The sequence below is a fragment of the Clytia hemisphaerica genome, unplaced genomic scaffold (genome assembly GCF_902728285.1).
Source record: "Clytia hemisphaerica strain Z4C2 unplaced genomic scaffold, Clytia hemisphaerica genome assembly, whole genome shotgun sequence".
Classification (NCBI taxonomy): Eukaryota; Metazoa; Cnidaria; class Hydrozoa; order Leptothecata; family Clytiidae; genus Clytia; species Clytia hemisphaerica.
The window spans coordinates 2,806,309-2,824,369 of record NW_027103674.1 but is presented as its reverse complement, the minus strand read 5'-3'; the positions used below and the strand labels follow the sequence as shown (position 1 = coordinate 2,824,369).

General features: G+C 34.2%; 2 protein-coding genes across 2 annotated transcripts; one reads left to right on the top strand and one right to left on the bottom strand.

Annotated features, from left to right (window-relative positions):
- The first annotated feature begins 103 nt into the window (after window positions 1-103).
- Window positions 104-17,377, top strand: LOC136803521 (E3 ubiquitin-protein ligase TRIM23-like). Its single transcript, XM_067060263.1, has 9 exons — window positions 104-250; window positions 4,973-5,061; window positions 5,511-5,682; window positions 6,298-6,816; window positions 7,176-7,501; window positions 14,166-14,418; window positions 14,754-14,864; window positions 15,380-15,504; window positions 15,859-17,377. The coding sequence occupies exons 2-9, from the start codon at window positions 4,984-4,986 to the stop codon at window positions 16,027-16,029; spliced, it is 1,755 nt and encodes a 584-aa protein (XP_066916364.1). The 5' UTR covers window positions 104-250; window positions 4,973-4,983; the 3' UTR covers window positions 16,030-17,377.
- LOC136803522 (uncharacterized) lies at window positions 8,431-9,794 on the bottom strand. Its single transcript, XM_067060264.1, has one exon. The coding sequence runs from the start codon at window positions 9,663-9,665 to the stop codon at window positions 8,631-8,633; it is 1,035 nt and encodes a 344-aa protein (XP_066916365.1). The 5' UTR covers window positions 9,666-9,794; the 3' UTR covers window positions 8,431-8,630.
- Window positions 17,378-18,061: the final 684 nt, after the last annotated feature.

Below are 18,061 nucleotides of genomic sequence, written 5' to 3'. Positions count from 1 at the left end.
ATTGAAATTTTTCATAGTAAGTTTTAGCGAGAGAAAAAGTATAAAACTAGTCTATAGAATATCTATCTAATAGCTATAGCTTGAAATATCAAAACAAAAAAAACTCTACACTACACCTAAAACATTTTTACTTGGAATTCGCACCACATCACTTTCAAATTTTTCAAGTTTATTTGACTTTACTGGTGTGGTAAGCAGAAACCAAACCATCTAATCTGCCTTCTTATTGTAACTCGTTTTCATGTCATCAGTAAGTTTGCTCTCTTTTTTGACTGCTAGCATAGCAGCTAGCTATATTTATTTCTATCACCTTTCCTTTTAAAGAAAACCCTTTTCCCCAATCTCATGATAGACGTCAAGATGAATTACAAAGGAAAGTACAGAGATATGAAATGCCCGATATGCAAGACAGAGGACGACACCACGGAACATTTATTTGAATGTAATGACTTAAAGGACAAAGACTGGTGTGACAATGTTGATTCCTCTCCTACTTTGTCAAAGTCTGAGGAATCAACATCAGTATCGAAAGAAGACATAACGAGCGAAAATGTGGTCAAATTAAAAATGCTAGAAAAATATATTAAAAAAGCCTTGAAAATTAGAGAAATTTATCTTTAGATTTTAAAATAACTACGGCAAATAATTTTGATTTTTTAATTCTCTTCAAGCCAACTTCGAATTTTTGGTGGATTATCCTTTCAACTTTTAGACACGATCTTCGCAAATTAGTATACATCTACTTTTTTCATCTATCTAGATCTGCGTCACTCAACTACCTACTTTCAAGCTTCGACTTACAATTAGTAAGCTATCTTTCTCACGACAAAGTTTCATTTGAATAGAAATATATATTTATGATATAAACGTAAACGATAGACGCTACTGTGAAGGGTTCTGAACACGGCCGTTAGGCACGGCCAGTGCAAGGGGCCAGTCACAGAAGCGTGAACTCGCAAACGAACAGTTTTTTGTTTTTATAAATAGAAAATTTGTAGTTTGCCCACGGACGTGGAGTGGTTCAATTTCAATAAATAAATAAATAAATAAATAAATGGCTCATGTCAGAAATATCATGGAAAAGTCGGAAGAATTCTAGTGCAGGAAAAGGAATCTTATGCCAAACGAGCATCTTATCAAAAGGATTGTCAATGGATGTCATGCTGGTCACACTTTTTTGGGAAAAGTTGAAAATTGTACCAAAATTTAGCTCGTAAAAGCTGCATGCAGTGTCAATCCGGTGTTGTATACAGGGAATTTTAGACGCCGGACATTTATGCACCGGACTGGTCATGTCTGGTGGGAAAAAATATCCTTCTCCGACACCACCAGACATCCGACTTCCCTAAGTCCAGTGTAGAAATTGTCCGGTGCTAAAAAAAATTGTCATTTTACACCAGAATTTGTGTGTCCGGTGTTCGTAAAGTCCGGTGCGTCGGCAGGGTCCTCTCCTTTTAGGCAAACATGAGGGTCTATTGCATAACTAATTACTCCACACTTCAGTGGATGTAAATGAAATAAGAGGAAAAATTAGATATTACGGTACCAAGCAAATATATACAAGCAGTCGGTGTGGTGGACGTACTAGAAAATCCAAACAAAATCTCAAAAACACCTGAGTGCTGCTGAGTGAGAAACTGAAAATGTTGAAATCCAAAAAATAGGTAAGAAATAGGTAGGCAGAAAAATAAAGTCGATGAGCAGACAGTGGTGTTATAGAGAGGCTATATACAAAACCAAAATCCAAAAATTACTTACTTTATGGGATAAACTTTCGCGGGGATTAAATTTCGCGGAAATTAAGTCCGCAAAATTAAGTCCCAATGGAAATTTGGGAGGGCCTCTTCCGCAAATATTTCTAAACAAAACTCAAATGTGTCAGAAAAGTACTATTTGAATGGTTGCTTGCATCAAAGAAGCCCTAATAAAGCGTATTTCAACAACCAACATGCATGATTTGGCAGCGACAAAATTGTGAAAATATTGCCACCCAATAGTGCCACGCGCGAAATTAATTGAATTTCGCGGTTGGGCCCTGCGAAAGTTTATCCCATCATTAAAGTACTAAATTCACTGTCTAAAAACCACTAGACGGTACCACCCAACACGTCAGTTTACATGCACACAAAGCAGCTACTTTACAAAAACGACGGGTACATAATGCAAAAAATGTCAATTTTAGAGGCTATAATAAGGAGAATTTGAAAGATAATACTTTCAACAAAACAAATACACCATTTTCTACCAAAAAATAAAGGGTAGAAAGCTGTAAATTTGAATTTTGGATGATGAAGAAAATCCATGATCGACTGAAAATGCTTGTCGCCATTTTGATTTTCATAGTTGTATTTTACAGAACATAGTATAGTGTAGAAAAACACAAAAATATCTCCTCCGTATTTTACTTTTCTAATCGAAAACGTAAATTTCATAGCAAGATCTTTATTCTGGGTTTTCTCAGAGATCTTTTCGAACAATTGCTAATAAATTTCAACGGGTTTCCCCTCTTATACAAAGCATAAACCATGTGATTGCATTTTGTCAGATAAGCCAATAACCAGCCAATATGAATTAAAGAGCTTCATACCATTTCGCTGTTTTAGCCTCTACAAAGGAGAGTTTTAGAAAATATAAAATCGTTCTTTAAATTACACAATACTATTATGCATTATGCATTATGTTTTATGCATTTTGTACCCGTCGTTTACAAAAATGATTTCATAATCAAGTTAAAAATGTTGTCAAAATACTACAGAAAAAACTCTAATTGCCCAAGAGATGCGTAACCAATAGAGACGCTAAGGAATCAATAGGATAGACAATAAAAAGAACAAAGTACAAAGAAACCAAAACGCGAGATAATGAGACCCAATGCTCAAGGGACAATACGAAGGCTGGCAAAATTAGCGATATAATTATCCTAATTAAAAATCTATATTAAACAATTGGGAAACACAAAGAAAGGAATGCCAATATGTTACGTCCTATGTGCCGCCTACACACGGCAGTAACATCAAAGGTTTCCCATTCTCTCAAAAGACCATTTAAGCTAACAGTAAACAGTAAGGGAAATCCCTCAATTGCGGTATATATATTATACAGAGAATCTGATCTACAGAAAAAATATTTTGTCCGTGCGTTAAAAAGATATGTACAAAAATTGCCTGTTTTCTCCTTGAATCTTGAATTCTGTTTCTTGAATATACTGCAATTGCGGTATATGAAAAATGTAAAAGTGACATTTATACCGCAATTGCAGTAAGAAATTACTAACGCAATTGAGGGATTTCCCTGACTGGTAAACTTATTGCATCTTTGACTTTTTTCTTTTGTCTCATACAGCAATCTTTATTACAACAATCTTGAGCTCAAAATTTCTCACTCTACTGGCCTGGGTTCAAAAACATTCTGGTGCAAAGTAGTTTTGGCTAACTGGGCAGAGGACTCTAAGACATAACATCTATTGGAAGAAAAGAATTCTTGTCTATTGGCTCATTTTTAACTAACATTTTAATTTTTCTTGAATTGATCATATTGTATACACTCTTTTTTTATATAAGAACCATGTTCCTAGTTATTTAGTACTTTGAGCCTCAAATTGTTCTTATCCTGTTCTTATTTGACATTGTTAGTCACACTAGGAAAAAGCTAGGTTTTGGGAAAAACAAATCAAATACAGGATGATATTAGATCAACTTAAAAATAAGCGCTTTAATTTTTTCTTGGTTTTGCTATACCAGTGTTTGCGTGTTAAACTAGAAAGTACATTACACATACTAAGAATCACTACGTAGGCTATTTGAGATTTTCGGACTTTGTAATCTAATGTTTGCATTTGCACTTTTAAACTTGGCATGCAGACCCTTAGTTCAGGAATCACAGTAAGACAAAAAATTAAACATTTGAGATTGATCTACTATCACGCCAACGTGTAGATCATGTTTACACTGCTAATTATTTATAACTGGAGTTACAATTTGCTTCACAGTACTTTAAGTTTCATCTTAATACTTAATCATTTCTCACACATTTTTGATTTTCGAGAAAAGTTTCCCTGATTTTCTGGGTTTTGTCAGAAATTTTCTTACATTTTCTGATTTTTGGAAAAGAGTTTCCTCGATTTTTTTAGATTTTCAAATCCCAAGTTAACTGGTCCTGCTTAATCCAAGTCAAGCCTGAAACTAAATAAAAGAACAGAAATATATTGCTAACTTACAGCAGTCAATCAACACAAAGAAATGAAAGATATCTTATTAAGAATGATCATCTAAAATTCTTCAAAACCTTTTTTATCAAAGTATAAATACACTTCTGTGTAGAAAATAGCTTAAATTTTGAAAGCACAGATATATTTAAATACTTTTTCATTGATACTTAACTTTTTACTAACAACAAACGCTTGGAGAGTTAAGGTCAAAAATAAAAAAATTGCACAGTCTTTTTTCAAAAGCAGTTTCGAATTTGCAATGACGTCTTTCTTAATTATAAGTGTTTGTTTTGTCCTTCTTTGACTATGGCCATAGTTTGTTCCCCCTTAATAAGGGGGGGGAGATGACACCTTCCGAAAAGATGAAGAAGAGGGGATAGCAAGGAAGGGGGGGATAGCAAGGAAGGGGGGGATAGCTTTAAGAAGGGGGGATAGTTTAAGAAGGGGGGATAGTTTAAGAAGGGGGCTTACATATATATTGTAGATTATTTTCAAGACCAAATTTCATAACAGTTTATGAAATTTGGTCTTCACGAAAGGAAGTTTTCTGTTAGAGTAGTCTGAGTCAAAAAGAAGAAAGAAGTTTATTATTTCGCTTTATCTCAAAGACATTTCACATATATTTGTTAGCTATTTTTGTCCAAAATCCTTGGGGTAGACATTTTCAAAGGTTGGGGAATGTCAAGAAGGGGGGATTCAGACCCCTTTCCGCACTATGATGGTACCAGTGACTTTCTAAATCCACCTTACTGAATTTCCATTTAGATTGATATGTGATGGCAGATTCCTCATTTATGAGCAGTAACAATGGTTTGAGATCTCCCATAAGACAGCAAAGGTTGTTCTCAAAAAATGTAAGATATAAATAATTTTACTCAGTCTGGAAGGGTCTTTTTTTACAAAACTGGCAGAAAAAATGACATCACTGTAGTTTTTTAAGCTATATGTTGTCATCATGCTTATTAAAGGAAAATTGGGTTTTATAGGGTAGATTTTACTAATGTTTACATTTTATCAATACACACTCTTTCTTAATTTGTTCATTCATTTATACCTTACAGTGTGGGTCAGCAAAAAGAATAGATCAGCATAAAAATGGATTAAAGCTTTTGGACACGTTCCATGACTAGATTTATTAGAAATGAATGAGTTTTGACCATCTATAATATAAAAGCATTTTATTGGTATTAAAAGCTTTTAATATCAGTGAAAATGAAAATAGTTTTTTTAGATATTTCTTTTGAATGCAAATTTTGTTCTGCCTTTAAACCGGACAAATTGTATACAAGAAAATCATTTTCAGGGGTTGGAATGTCGAATATGTGATGAAAGTTTTGCATTACAAGGTGAAAAAGTTCCACGTTTGTTAGCCTGTGGTCATTCAGTATGTCATTCTTGTTTGTGCAATATACACGTGGACGGGGGTCATGTATGCTGTCCTTTCGATCGAACACCAACTGAAATCGGTGACTCAGGTGAGTGATTTTTAAATTTATTCATTCTGTCTATGAAGCTGTGTTACCCAACTCTAAAATCAGAGGTCTTATTTAGGCCCAGGGAACGGTGGACTTCACCAGTCCAAGGTAAGACAAAAGCTACAACTCTCGTCTCAAGTACATATTCATGCTAATCAGTACAACTAGGTTAGCTAAGAATTTGCCAGCCTAGAATCTATAATTGGCCAGCCTAGAATCTATATAATTCACCGGACTTAAATTCTCTTTCGCCAGTGAGCCTATCACAAGAAGCGAATGAAGGCTGGAATAGGCATCATTAGAATTTCTGCTAAAAATTAATAATGTCTTCATAAACATGGACATTATTTGCTAGAAAGAGATTTACCTTGACAGAGATCTGCGGCTTTCTTTTCCATTTTATATTTTAGAGCTCGTTGATCTCTGTGTAGAACACTGATGTTTTTTTAGATTTTATGACTAGAAAACTATTCCTTGACTTTTTGACCAAGAGTCGTAATATCCTAAATAAGATTTGGTTTCTTGTATGTTTTATATTTTTACAATTACCATTCATGATTAAAAAAAACATTTTTACCTTTTTCATTAAAGCATATAATGTTTTTGCATTTTTAGGTGTTTGGGGATTAAAAAAGAATTTTGCACTACTCGAACTCTTAGAACAAATCGAATGTTCAAAAACTATTTTACCGAACGACGAATCAAACAAAGAAGATATTTCAAATCTGACCAAATGCGATGAAGATGAAAGTCACGTTGCACAACTTTTTTGTACCACGTGTCTAACAAACCTGTGTCGCACATGCGCAGAAATGATACACAAATCCAAAACATTATCCCAACATTCCATAGTTCCTATTTCTGAAAAAACTAAAATCAACCCACCATGTCAACTGCATAGAAGCCATGTGCTTGAATTCGCATGTTTGGAAGAAAGTTGTCGTGACAATCCCCTCATGTGTTACACGTGCAAAGACTATGGTGCCCATAAGGGTCATAAACATGTGCTGATCGAGCTTGAAGCCGACACAATACGAAAATCAATTTCAAATGCTGTTCTACATGTTAAGACATTCTCAGGAGAAGTTTCAGAGTTTGTTAAAAAGTTGGTCAGAATTACTGAATCCATTGAAGGTATACTTTCGCTTTTCTAGTTGTTGAATTTTTATGATATCTCTCCCTCGCACCCTAAAGCACACAAAATGCGTAAAAAAATTCGTAAAAGGGCACTTCTTTTATTTTTATGTAAAAGACTGATATTATAACTTTCTCGATCATGCCACATATGGTGAAAATCTGATTCTAAAAGTTTCGGGTGGATCTTATTTTACAAGTTAGCAATCCTACATAGTTTCGCGAGGTTTTTCTTTTCAGGAAAAGGGAAAATTCGTGTAAACAAATCCGTTAGATATAATTTAGTGTCAGAAAAGGTGCTCAAAAAAAGACAATCGACTTTCTATGTAAGAATTTTTCTCATTTTTGTCTTATTTCAGGTGGTATAGTTTTCGAGCAACCCTCTACATCATCACACAATGAAATTAACAATACTGCCAGTTCGGCTAACAATTCAAGTGAGATAATGGTCCGCCAGACAATTGGGACGGCTGAAAAAGCCCGCTTAAGCGTTCGTCAATATTTTGACGATTTACGAGACACTATACAACAACAAGAGAGTGAAGCATTATCAGTCATTAATTTATATGTTCGTGAAAAGCTACATTCTTTAAGGCAACAACAAGAAGACATGGCAGTGTTGATTTCACAAGTTTCTAATGTTTGTTCGCAATGTGATCGCGCTTTAAAGAGAAGTGATGCCGAGGTAAGTTGAAAATATTCCTTCAATTTACTTTCTTGGTTTGACAATTTACAGTTTTTCCATCCCGGCAAGCCAAAATCTTTCATGGGAATTCTTTTGAAAGTGATACCTTAACTTTGTGCGCACCGTTTTTTTTTTTGAAAAAGTTGAAATTTTTCTAAATTTTTCTTTATGAGACTCAAAACTTAAAGTGCCATAAAAGCTTGTAGCTTTTGATATAGAAGATGGTTTTGGTACCATTGGAAAGCTATTTTTATACTCTTACTAGAAGTTTTCGGTTTCTGCCCCTTTAGATCAAGTGGTCATGAGCTATTGTTTCAAGTCTGAGACTTAGTATTCTGGCTTGTTTTGGACGCATATACGCGTCCCTCGCGGTCTAAGGGTTAATGACCATTGAGTTTGAAGAACGGCAGGGGCTAGAGAGGAATCCTCAACCTTCGTCAAACAAGAAAATACCCTGCATTTAGAAATCTTGTGTGAAAGCCACGCGGATCATTAATCTTAATCTGCTCTTAGCAGGATTAAGGCTTGCTTTCTTGGAGCCGCTTAATTGGGATTTAATCTTTTCTTAATCGCGATTAAGTTCGTGAGTTTCGAACAACCGCTTATTCGGCTCTAATCGCAATTTAATCCGGGATTAAGCTAATCCGGCCTTAATCGCTTTTTGAACAACCGGGCCCAGGTGTTTAGGATGGGAAATAAGTGGCTTCATTTCCTATCCAGTACTTAGACAAAATGGGTGTCGGGTTTGTGCGAACCGCGAACCATAAGGGTCCGATTTTTACACCCTCGAAAGTCTCTCTAAGGGTTACAAAAAAACAATTCATATTCTGAAAGGTTCCAAATTTCTCAAAATTTGTGCTTACGTGGCGCGAAAGAGAAAAAGGTTGTTTCTTTTATTTAAAAATGCTGAGTAAGCAAGTTGTAGGAGATAATGTCAAATGATGTCTTTCTCTTGTCAATGGATATCAAAATATTGTGGAGATCGGCCTTTCATCAATTATAAAAAAAAACGATAATAAAAATTTTGAAATGATTATAATAGAGGAAAAAAAACACTAAAATACACACAATTTGTATTTTTTGTACTGTGGTTATTATGACTATGTCTTTAGGATACCGTTCAGATATTTCACTTCATGATGGCCAGCATGAGTACTGAATAGTAATTTCGTCTAAAATAAAATTCATATGAAGTTTTCTCAATTTCCCACCATCGATAACTATCATATTTCTGTCCGAAATATTCCATCTCGAGGTACTTTTTTCCATCGGACGGATGTAAGAGAAAGACTTTTTCATCTTCACCCAATCGTTCATAAAGCCCTTCAACAACTAAATCAAATTGATCTTCCTCGTATTCTGTTCCTTCTCGTTTCGATACAAAATCCAAAGTTTTGTAGCATTGCCTCACATTTTTACGAATCAAAACAAAGTTTTCGTCAACGTACTGTTTATGGTTTTCCAACGTACGCGACATTTCTTCATACCAAGATTTGTAACTTTCATTGAAATCATCTCCATTTTCCGCATTGTATTTTGTCAAAAACTTCTCGAAAAATCGATCAGGTATTGTACTCGATGGCTTCTCCAAAGCTTGGTATTTAACTTCAAGAATTTCCATCTTATTTTTCAGTGCTTCGATCTCATCTTTGAGAGCTTGATTTTCCTCTATCAAGACAGCTTCAGTTGAGTTTTTAATGGCCTTCGCTTCTGTTTTCTCTTGCCGTAACATTTCCATCTGATGTTTCAGTGCTTCGATCTCATCTTTGAGAGCTTGGTTTTCCTTTACCAAGACAGCTTCAGTTGAGTTTTCAATGACCTTCGCTTTTGTTTTCTCTTGCCGTAACACTTCCATCTGATGTTTCAGTGTTTCGATCTCATCCTTCAGAGCTTGATTTTCTTCTTTTAGAGTACTTTCTGTCGAGTTTTTGTCTCCACTTTTCTCCTGTTGCACCTTCAATTTGGCAATCTCACTGTGATGTTTGAGTGTTTGTATCTCGTTCTGCATCTCAAGAATTTTAATTTTGTTTTCCAAAGTCTCTTTTTCATATTTAGCTCTCAATTCAGCATTTTCTTGTTTCAGTTTTCGGTTTTCTTCGAGAATCGTTCGTTCACGATCAACTGAGCTGTGTGCTTCATTCATTTGTGTTTGCATTTCATCCATACCTCTTTAAACGTTGAAAATACTCGAATAATACAGATAACACCTTACACAAACTCTCTTCTATCATGAATACAAAACTCCATCTTATATTTTCACTGCCCTATATAACTCTTATAATAAGAGAAGCTAATCAGTAGTATAATGAATAGAGAAAACACTGGTTTATTTATTCAAACATCAAGACATCATTACACCATCATTACATAAAATAAAAGATTTTTATATATTATATTTTATGACGCCTCCCTTGGTTACGTGTTATCATGAACACAACATAATTATATGTTTTTTATAAGAACAAACTACATAAGGACATATAAGACTTGGATGGCAAAAGTATTACTGTTGTTCAGAACATTTTAAGGCTTCGTGGTCCGATTTCTTAGGAAATTGCCCAAAAATACTCATAAAATGGTAAAAATAAGGATATTTTAAGATCATTTTAAGGTTTAAAACAAAAAAATGTTAGGAATCCCAAAGGCTTCGAAAATGTTGGACTTTCGTTCTTATAAAAAATTTATGTTTTAATTTATGTTACGTTTATGCAAAATGATTTGACGTTTATACAGATGTTTAAAAAAATAAAATGATACAGCGTATAATTATCATAATTAATTTCGACCAATCACATAGTTTTTAATAAATATCCACTTATCATCCACTTTTTAGCTGGAAAATACACATTTTCTTATAAGAACAAACCATATAAGAACACGAGGCTTCGATGAACAAATTATTAAGAACAAGTTAAGAACATTTTGAGCCTTTGCAAACTCTAAAATACACAATTTCTTTTAGGAAAATGGACAAAAAATGCTCACAAGATGGAGAAATTAAGAAGATGATGAGAAAACTTTTAGGCTTAAAACTCAAAAAGTTACGTGTACACGTTTTCTTCGTTACAACTCGGTTTATAAGAACATTTATGTCGAAATTTAGGAAAATAAATAAGAACCCAAACCAAATTAATTGCTCAAAATTATCTGGATTTAATTCATATCATAGGAAACTTTCATAATTGAAGTATGTTTTTTTACTTCTCAACTTTAAACTAGAGTAATTCTTCGACTATATTCAAAATGTCAATTCTGCAGATTGATGAAATACGCTTTTTTCTTTTATAAGAAAAATCAGGCTAAAAATAAGAACAATTTAAGAACAATGCTGAGCCTGAAATTACTCAATTTCAAGCAATTTAGGATTCAAAGTAGTCAAAACTGGGTATAATGCCTAAAATACCTCAATTAATCCTATAAATAAGAACAGGATACACGTTTTTTATAAGAACATCTAACATCCAAAAGTTCTTGAAGGCTTCGGATTTTCTTAGCTTTTTTTAGTTTTAAGCATAAAGATGTTCTTAACATGTTCTTATTCTCACCATTTTCTGAGTATTTTTGTCCATTTTCCATAAAACTCGATTGTTGAAGATTCCACAACAAAGCCTTAAAATTTTCTTAACTTGTTCTTAACATTTTGGCCCTCGAAGCCTTATGTTTTTATATAGTTTGTTCTTATAAAAGAAAGGTGTAAGAACAATTTGAGGCTCAAAACGGCAAAAAAACAAGAACAGTGGAGCCTCAACAAAATTTTACTAGTTCTTATAAAAAAAGTTCAATGTTTATCATGATTATTTTGCCTTTATGAAACGAAACAGTTTTCCATGATTGATTAATTTTCAACAAAATGTATGTACGTATGTATATAAGTAACAATTTAATACTAAATTTAAAATCAAAACGAATTCAAACAATCATCTAAATATCAATCCTTCTGAGTTCTGATATAGTAATGTTTAATTTAATCCATGCCATTTAATGTGTTTCACATATCTGATTACCATAATTTAAAAGAGTAAAGTTCAGGGAAATTCTTAGGATCATAATGTTCCTTCCATCAATCTCATTGTTTGATTTCTTTAAAAGCACATAGAGAACGTATGAGTGTTTGTATCTCATTCATTTTCTGCCGAGGCTCCCCAGTTCTTTTGTTTCGTCATTCAGAAGTTTTAAAGCTCCCATTTTAGTGTTTTTATATTTTCTTTATGAGTTTGTTTTCATCGTTTAAAAGTCTTCCAGTCGAGCTTTGATTTATGCAATAATTAAGCCGCTCGCCTGCGGTCGGGTACCGGCTTTAAAAGACCTTTGTTTTAACATATTTTACTGATTCGACCTCGGTTTTCTTTCTCCATTTAGTCAATTTAAGTGTTTGCATCACATCTTTGAGATCTTAAAAACCTCTCTCTTTAAGTCTAAGCAATATCTGCCTAGCTTTTCAACACACGTTTTCTCCTGTGTTGCGCTTTACAATTTTACAGCCGCCACCTGACGTTTAAGTGTTTCTACCTTGTCTCTCTGTGAGCATAATGTTCATCTTTTTTCATAAAGTTCTTTCAGTTTGGCTTTTAACGTTGTTCGTTTTGTTTTTTCCTGAAGCGCCTTCAATTTGGTTATTTCCATCTGATGTTTCATCCTCTCTATCTCTTTCTGCATTTCAAGAAATTTAATCTTCTTTTCCAAAGTTTCTTCATATTTTGCTCTCAATTCAGCAATTTCTCGTTTTAATTGTTGATTTTCTTCATAAATTATTAGTTCATGATAACGATCACAATAAACTTGGCTAAGTACTGGATTCATAATTATTTTGTTAAAAACCTGAAAAACTTCAACTCTTCTAGTCAAGTGGCTTACCTCTCAAATAAACAACAAAATACTGCAAATTGTTTTGGAGCTCTCTGAAATTTTGCACATTTACTTTGAAAAACAAAATTCTTCGCATATGCATTCTAGTTATGTAACAGGCATCATCGAATATTCTAATTTATATAATAATTATAATTTTCTCCAAACATCAAGAGAATACTTAAAATTGTTGTTTTTCCATGCTCCTACGCAACAGGTTTTCTATAAGAACAAAATATTAAAAAAAAAAGATTTTAAGAACCCATGAAAAAGGTTTTAAAAACATAGGCTTTGCAAACTCTAATACACGCATGCAATACTGTATAATTATTAGAAAATATTACCAAAATATTCACAAGCACGTTTTTTTATAAAAACATCCAAATTTTTTGAAGCCTTCGAATGTTTTTAACTCTTTTACTTTTAGGTCTAAAAATGTTCTTAGCATGTTCTTCTTTTCACAATTTTGTGAGCCATTTTGTCCATTTTCTTAAGAAACTGAAATTTGTACCTGTTTGTGTAATGTTATGTAATTTCACGCTACATTTACATTACATAATTTTATTTTCAATTTCATTCGAGCAATTATTGAGAGAAAATTAATTTCTATCTATTTCGCATCAGATTGTCGATTTTTTCAGACAATCTGATGCCCAGGTTTACAGATGTTTAATTTTGACTTTCAGCCCTTGATAGGTTTGAGTTTACAAACAGAACAGCCCAGTCCCAGTCAGATTTTTGACTCTCTTAAAGGAACGTGAGTTTTTTTTAGAAATGCGAGACTATGTATGGTATAGCGTAGCTTTGGTAATCTGAGCTGGTGGCAAGCAACTGAAAGAGAGTAAATATGTCATTTCACCCACTCTTATTTAAAAACCCTGGACCAAGCTATATCCGCCTTCTTTGATCGGAGTTTTTGTTTTGAAAGTGGCTAACGACGGCGCTTCGTCACTTGTTTGCAAGAGATCTAGCGCTCTCGATACGGGTATTGCTTCCAAACAAACTCCGATCAAAACATTTTTCTTCGCCGGGATTAAAAAACTACCTGCAGGGTCTATATAAAAGCTCGGCGTGGTTTCACCTCAGTACTTGATCACCCCGATAATGCACAAATAGAAAAGAAAGAGGACAAACCCCTTCAGTCCCGACTTCATCGTCAGCCATAAGATGAATGAATACACTCCATGAACTTGAAAAAGATATGTAAGAGGTCGAAATATCTTTACAAAAAGTTATCTCTTTAGAGGTCATCCAGACTCATTCAAATGTCGTCAAAATTATTAGACACAGTTCAACATTAGCCTGGGTGTACTTTATCATGTCTCTTTCTTTCTTAATTTAGGTCATCCAGGCTCGATCAAATATTGTCAAGTTATTAGACACAGTTCAACATTAGCCTGTGTGTAGTGTAATTTTTCATTCTCTTTTTTAATTTAGGTCATCCAGGCTCGATCAAATATCGTCAAGTTATTAGACACAGTTCAACATTAGCCTGTGTGTAGTGTAATTTTTCATTCTCTTTTTTAATTTAGGTCATCCAGGCTCGATCAAATATCGTCAAGTTATTAGACACAGTTCAACATTAGCCTGTGTGTAGTGTAATTTTTCATTCTCTTTTTTAATTTAGGTCATCCAGGCTCGATCAAATATCGTCAAGTTATTAGACACAGTTCAACATCTATTAGCCTGTGTGTAGTGTAATTTTTCATTCTCTTTTTTAATTTAGGTCATCCAGGCTCGATCAAATATCGTCAAGTCATTAGACACAGCTCAACATTAGCTTGTGTGTAGTGTAATTTTTCATTCTTTCTTAATTTAGGTTATCCAGGCTCGATCAAATATCGTCAAACTGTTAGACACAGTCCAACAACAGCAACAATTATTCACTGATCTATACGAACTTTGTAAAGAAGATCCCACAATCCCTTTCGTTTTTACCAAAGATAATCGAGTCCACATTGGACAAAAAATGGAAATGAGGGTAGTGGCACTTGGGCTGGATAATGGAGGCAAAACGTCCATTTTGTTTAAATTGAAACAAAATGAATTTGTCTCGACTATTACAACTATTGGTAAGAATTGTACCTTTTTTGTTGGAATAAACGAGGCCAATTCCTGAATTTTCAGGAAATAAAATAAAAAACAATACATCAAATCCTTCTTTTTTCGATTTCAATTTTCGATTTTCATAAAACTCTTCAACCTTTTAGAATTATATCCATATTGATAATATCTTTCCAACGGTTTTATAACTTTGAAACATAGCATAATACATGCCGAGGTATTGTTTTTAACAAGTAAAGTGTCCACATACATTTGAGACAGAGTTAAATGTGTAAAGGAATATGATTTTGCTGGTTGTATTTATTTAACGATTTTCTGATTGCTTTATGATCATTTTTAAAAGGTTTCAACGTGGAGACTATCGAACATCAAAACATCAAATTCACCATCTGGGATGTGGGTGGTGTGCAAAAATTACGCCCTTTGTGGCGCCATTACTACCTCAACACACAAGGTAAGGGTTGATTTAACCTTTTATGTAGAGGGGTGTCTTTCGTGGGGGCGTTTAAAAGAAGGGGACGTTTATTCGAAGTAATACGGTGCTCTTAGGTGCCTAGGTGATAAACGCCCCTCCCCCCGCTTGTTAATTTTTTGATTTTCTCAACCCCCGGTTCTTATTAGGACCCCCCCCCCCCCCCGTTCTTTAATTTTTGAGAATATTTTTAGCTTTTATTTTGCCCTAAATAGCCAGGTCTATAGTCTATAATTACCTTATTTTGGGGGATATTTGGAGACGTACAATTTCCAACCCCTAGGTAATATAAGGTCCTCCAGTTTATTAGATATTCTAACCTGCCCCGTTTATTCCGACCTTATATTCACCTGAGAGTATATAAATTTTAATTTATCCTAAAAAGTTCAAAGAAAATTTAAGATATACACCAATCTACCTAGAAACGACTCTTCTCTCACCCGTCCCTTGATGACATTTATTTTACTTTAATTTACTTTTGCTTATATTTTTTGCAGCGGTCATTTTCGTCATCGACAGCACTAACTCTGAACGACTTTGTGAAGCACATGACGAACTAGCTAAGTTACTTGCTGAAAAAAGACTAGAAGATGCGCTCATTCTGATTTATGCAAATAAACAGGTAATGGAAGGAGTTAGAAACTTCAAATCAATATTTTTTTCTTTGTCAACTCCTCGGTCTCAGATCTGATCTTTTTTTCATTAATGTTCTTCGTGACGTAATGCTTCATACGGAAGCACCCAAGGTAACCTGGGCGTTTGTCATTAGTTTTATTGTTTCAATTCAAAGTTACTGGCAAAGGCCTTTTTTGATGTTTTTGTTTAAAACATTACGCCACGAATATCACGTAATATCATTTATATAAAAATTTGTCCGCTTTTTTGGGGACAAACTGAATAGATTCCTTCTGCGTTTTGAGTATTTGAGACTCCATTTATCTATAACTTTTGCTTTCAACCTTCTTTTGTTTCTTAGGACCTCCCGAATGCGGTTTCCATGGATACATTAAGCGAACGAATCGGAATCCATCGTTTATGTTCTGGACGTACATGGACAATGATTCCGTGTAGCGCGCACACGGGTGATGGTCTGCAACGTGGTCTTGATTGGCTGGCTAATCAATTCCTGTCTGAGTTCAATTCTTGAAGTATTTTATGTGCTCATACAAGTCACTTCAGGATTTCCAGCCAATATATCAGTAGAAATGTCGAACTAGACCTGTTATGATGTTGTCACGTGGTGCAAGCTTGACCTTGATTGGATGATATCCAATGTCTATGTCCAAGTTCGATTTTTGAAGTGTTTTATATTCTCATAGAAGAAATCACTTCAAGTTATCCAGCCATTATACCAGTGGAAATGTCGACCTAGACCTGTTATGATGTTGTCACGTGGTGCAAGCTTGATCTTGATTGGATGATAATCAATGTACTTCTGAGTTAAATTCTTGAAGTGATTCAAGATTTCCAGCCAATATACCAGTAGAAATATTAAACTGGACCTGTTATGATGTTGTCACGTGGTGCAAGCTTGATCTTGATTGGACGCTAATCAATGTCTGTCCAAAGTTCGATCTTTGTATCTTAGAAATCATTTCATGATATCCAGAGTTTATATTTGTGGAAATATTGAATTTGACCTGTTAAGGTTTTAACGTACTGTGATTCTAGCGTTATTGTGATTGGCATGCTAATCAATGCATGTCAGGGTCCAAATATTGAACTATTTCACATGCTCATACAAAACGCTTCATGATAGCCAGAGTTCATTAAAATAGAAGGTTGTATATCAAATTGGACCGATCATGGTATGTAACGTAGATGTACGTTTGCATGTTATCAATTGGCTGGCGAACCTGTTAGAATTCGATTTCCTTTTTTTCGGAACCCCTTGTTTATTAGATTTTGCAAAAATTTTGGACCCTTCCTCTTATTCGGACCCCCCCTACTATTCGAGACCTTACATAATTTAGGTGCATTTATTATAGAGCCATTCTTAGTACTTTGTGTGATGACGTACGTGAAGGGGCCAGTAGTGTGAGACGACTAAAATTCAGAATATTTTGATTTTAGCGCCCCCTATGAAAAGGAAATATTTTGTAGAAAGTAACGCGAGCGAAGCGAGCACTAAAGTTTTAGGGTATTTTCTCTCTATTTGGCCGAAAACTGCCATATCTGAGGGGTAAAAGAGTAAAGGGGCGCCGAAAATAATAATTAGAGGCGTCTTTTTGCACCCTTTGTATTTCGGCGCCCCTTTGAACGTTACTGGACAGGACCTCTTTTGACGTAATGGCGTTATTTCATCATTATTTATATTTCATATTGTTTAAATGGGAACAACTCCGTATGAAATGTAAACGATTCTACTCTAGTTTAGTTCAATATAAAAGTATATTAGTGTATTTTTAAAGTTATTTATTTGAGTATTGGAAAATTTACCTTTTATCGATAGAATATTCGTTGGCAAAATATTTCATCAAATGCAAATAATTTCGTAGTCCCTTCATAATAAGGGTATCGAAAGTGCCAATCAATATTTGAAATTTGAAAATTGAAAAAAGTCATTTTTTGATTTTTCGAAAATTGAAAATTAGTATTTTCTCATTTTTTCGGACTTGCGAAATCATTAGTTTACGGCGAGGTACTTCACAAGGGAGTGAAAATGCCATTTGTCTGACTTAATTTCTTTCATTTTGATTTGACCCAAAAAAGTGAAGTTTTGTCATTTTTCAATTTGAAATGAAATGAAATGAAATGTTGATTAACAGCCACCAGTCTTTTTTTCTTTTTTTCTTGTAATTTGAGACACGGCACACCTTAAATATTCTTTTGTCTATTTTGCTGTACATGTTAAACAAACAAATACCCGAGAGCTCTTTTGTTTCAAGGGTCCAAATCAAATCAAAAAGGGGAGTTTCTAAACATCGACCAGAAATGGCGACCACGACCAGCGACCACGACCGGCGACCAGATAAATTTGGATTATCGAGTTTATCTGCTCTCTCCACCGTAGAGAATGTCTAAATCAAGTCCTCAGAATACTAAAAAGTGACCTTTGAAGTAACCAGTCATTTTCTTGACAAAGTGACACTATTTGACAAAAACATTGACAGGGTCATTAAGTATGATGTCTGTAAGTTTTGTTACACTGAATATTTTAATTATGCTGAATGAGATGC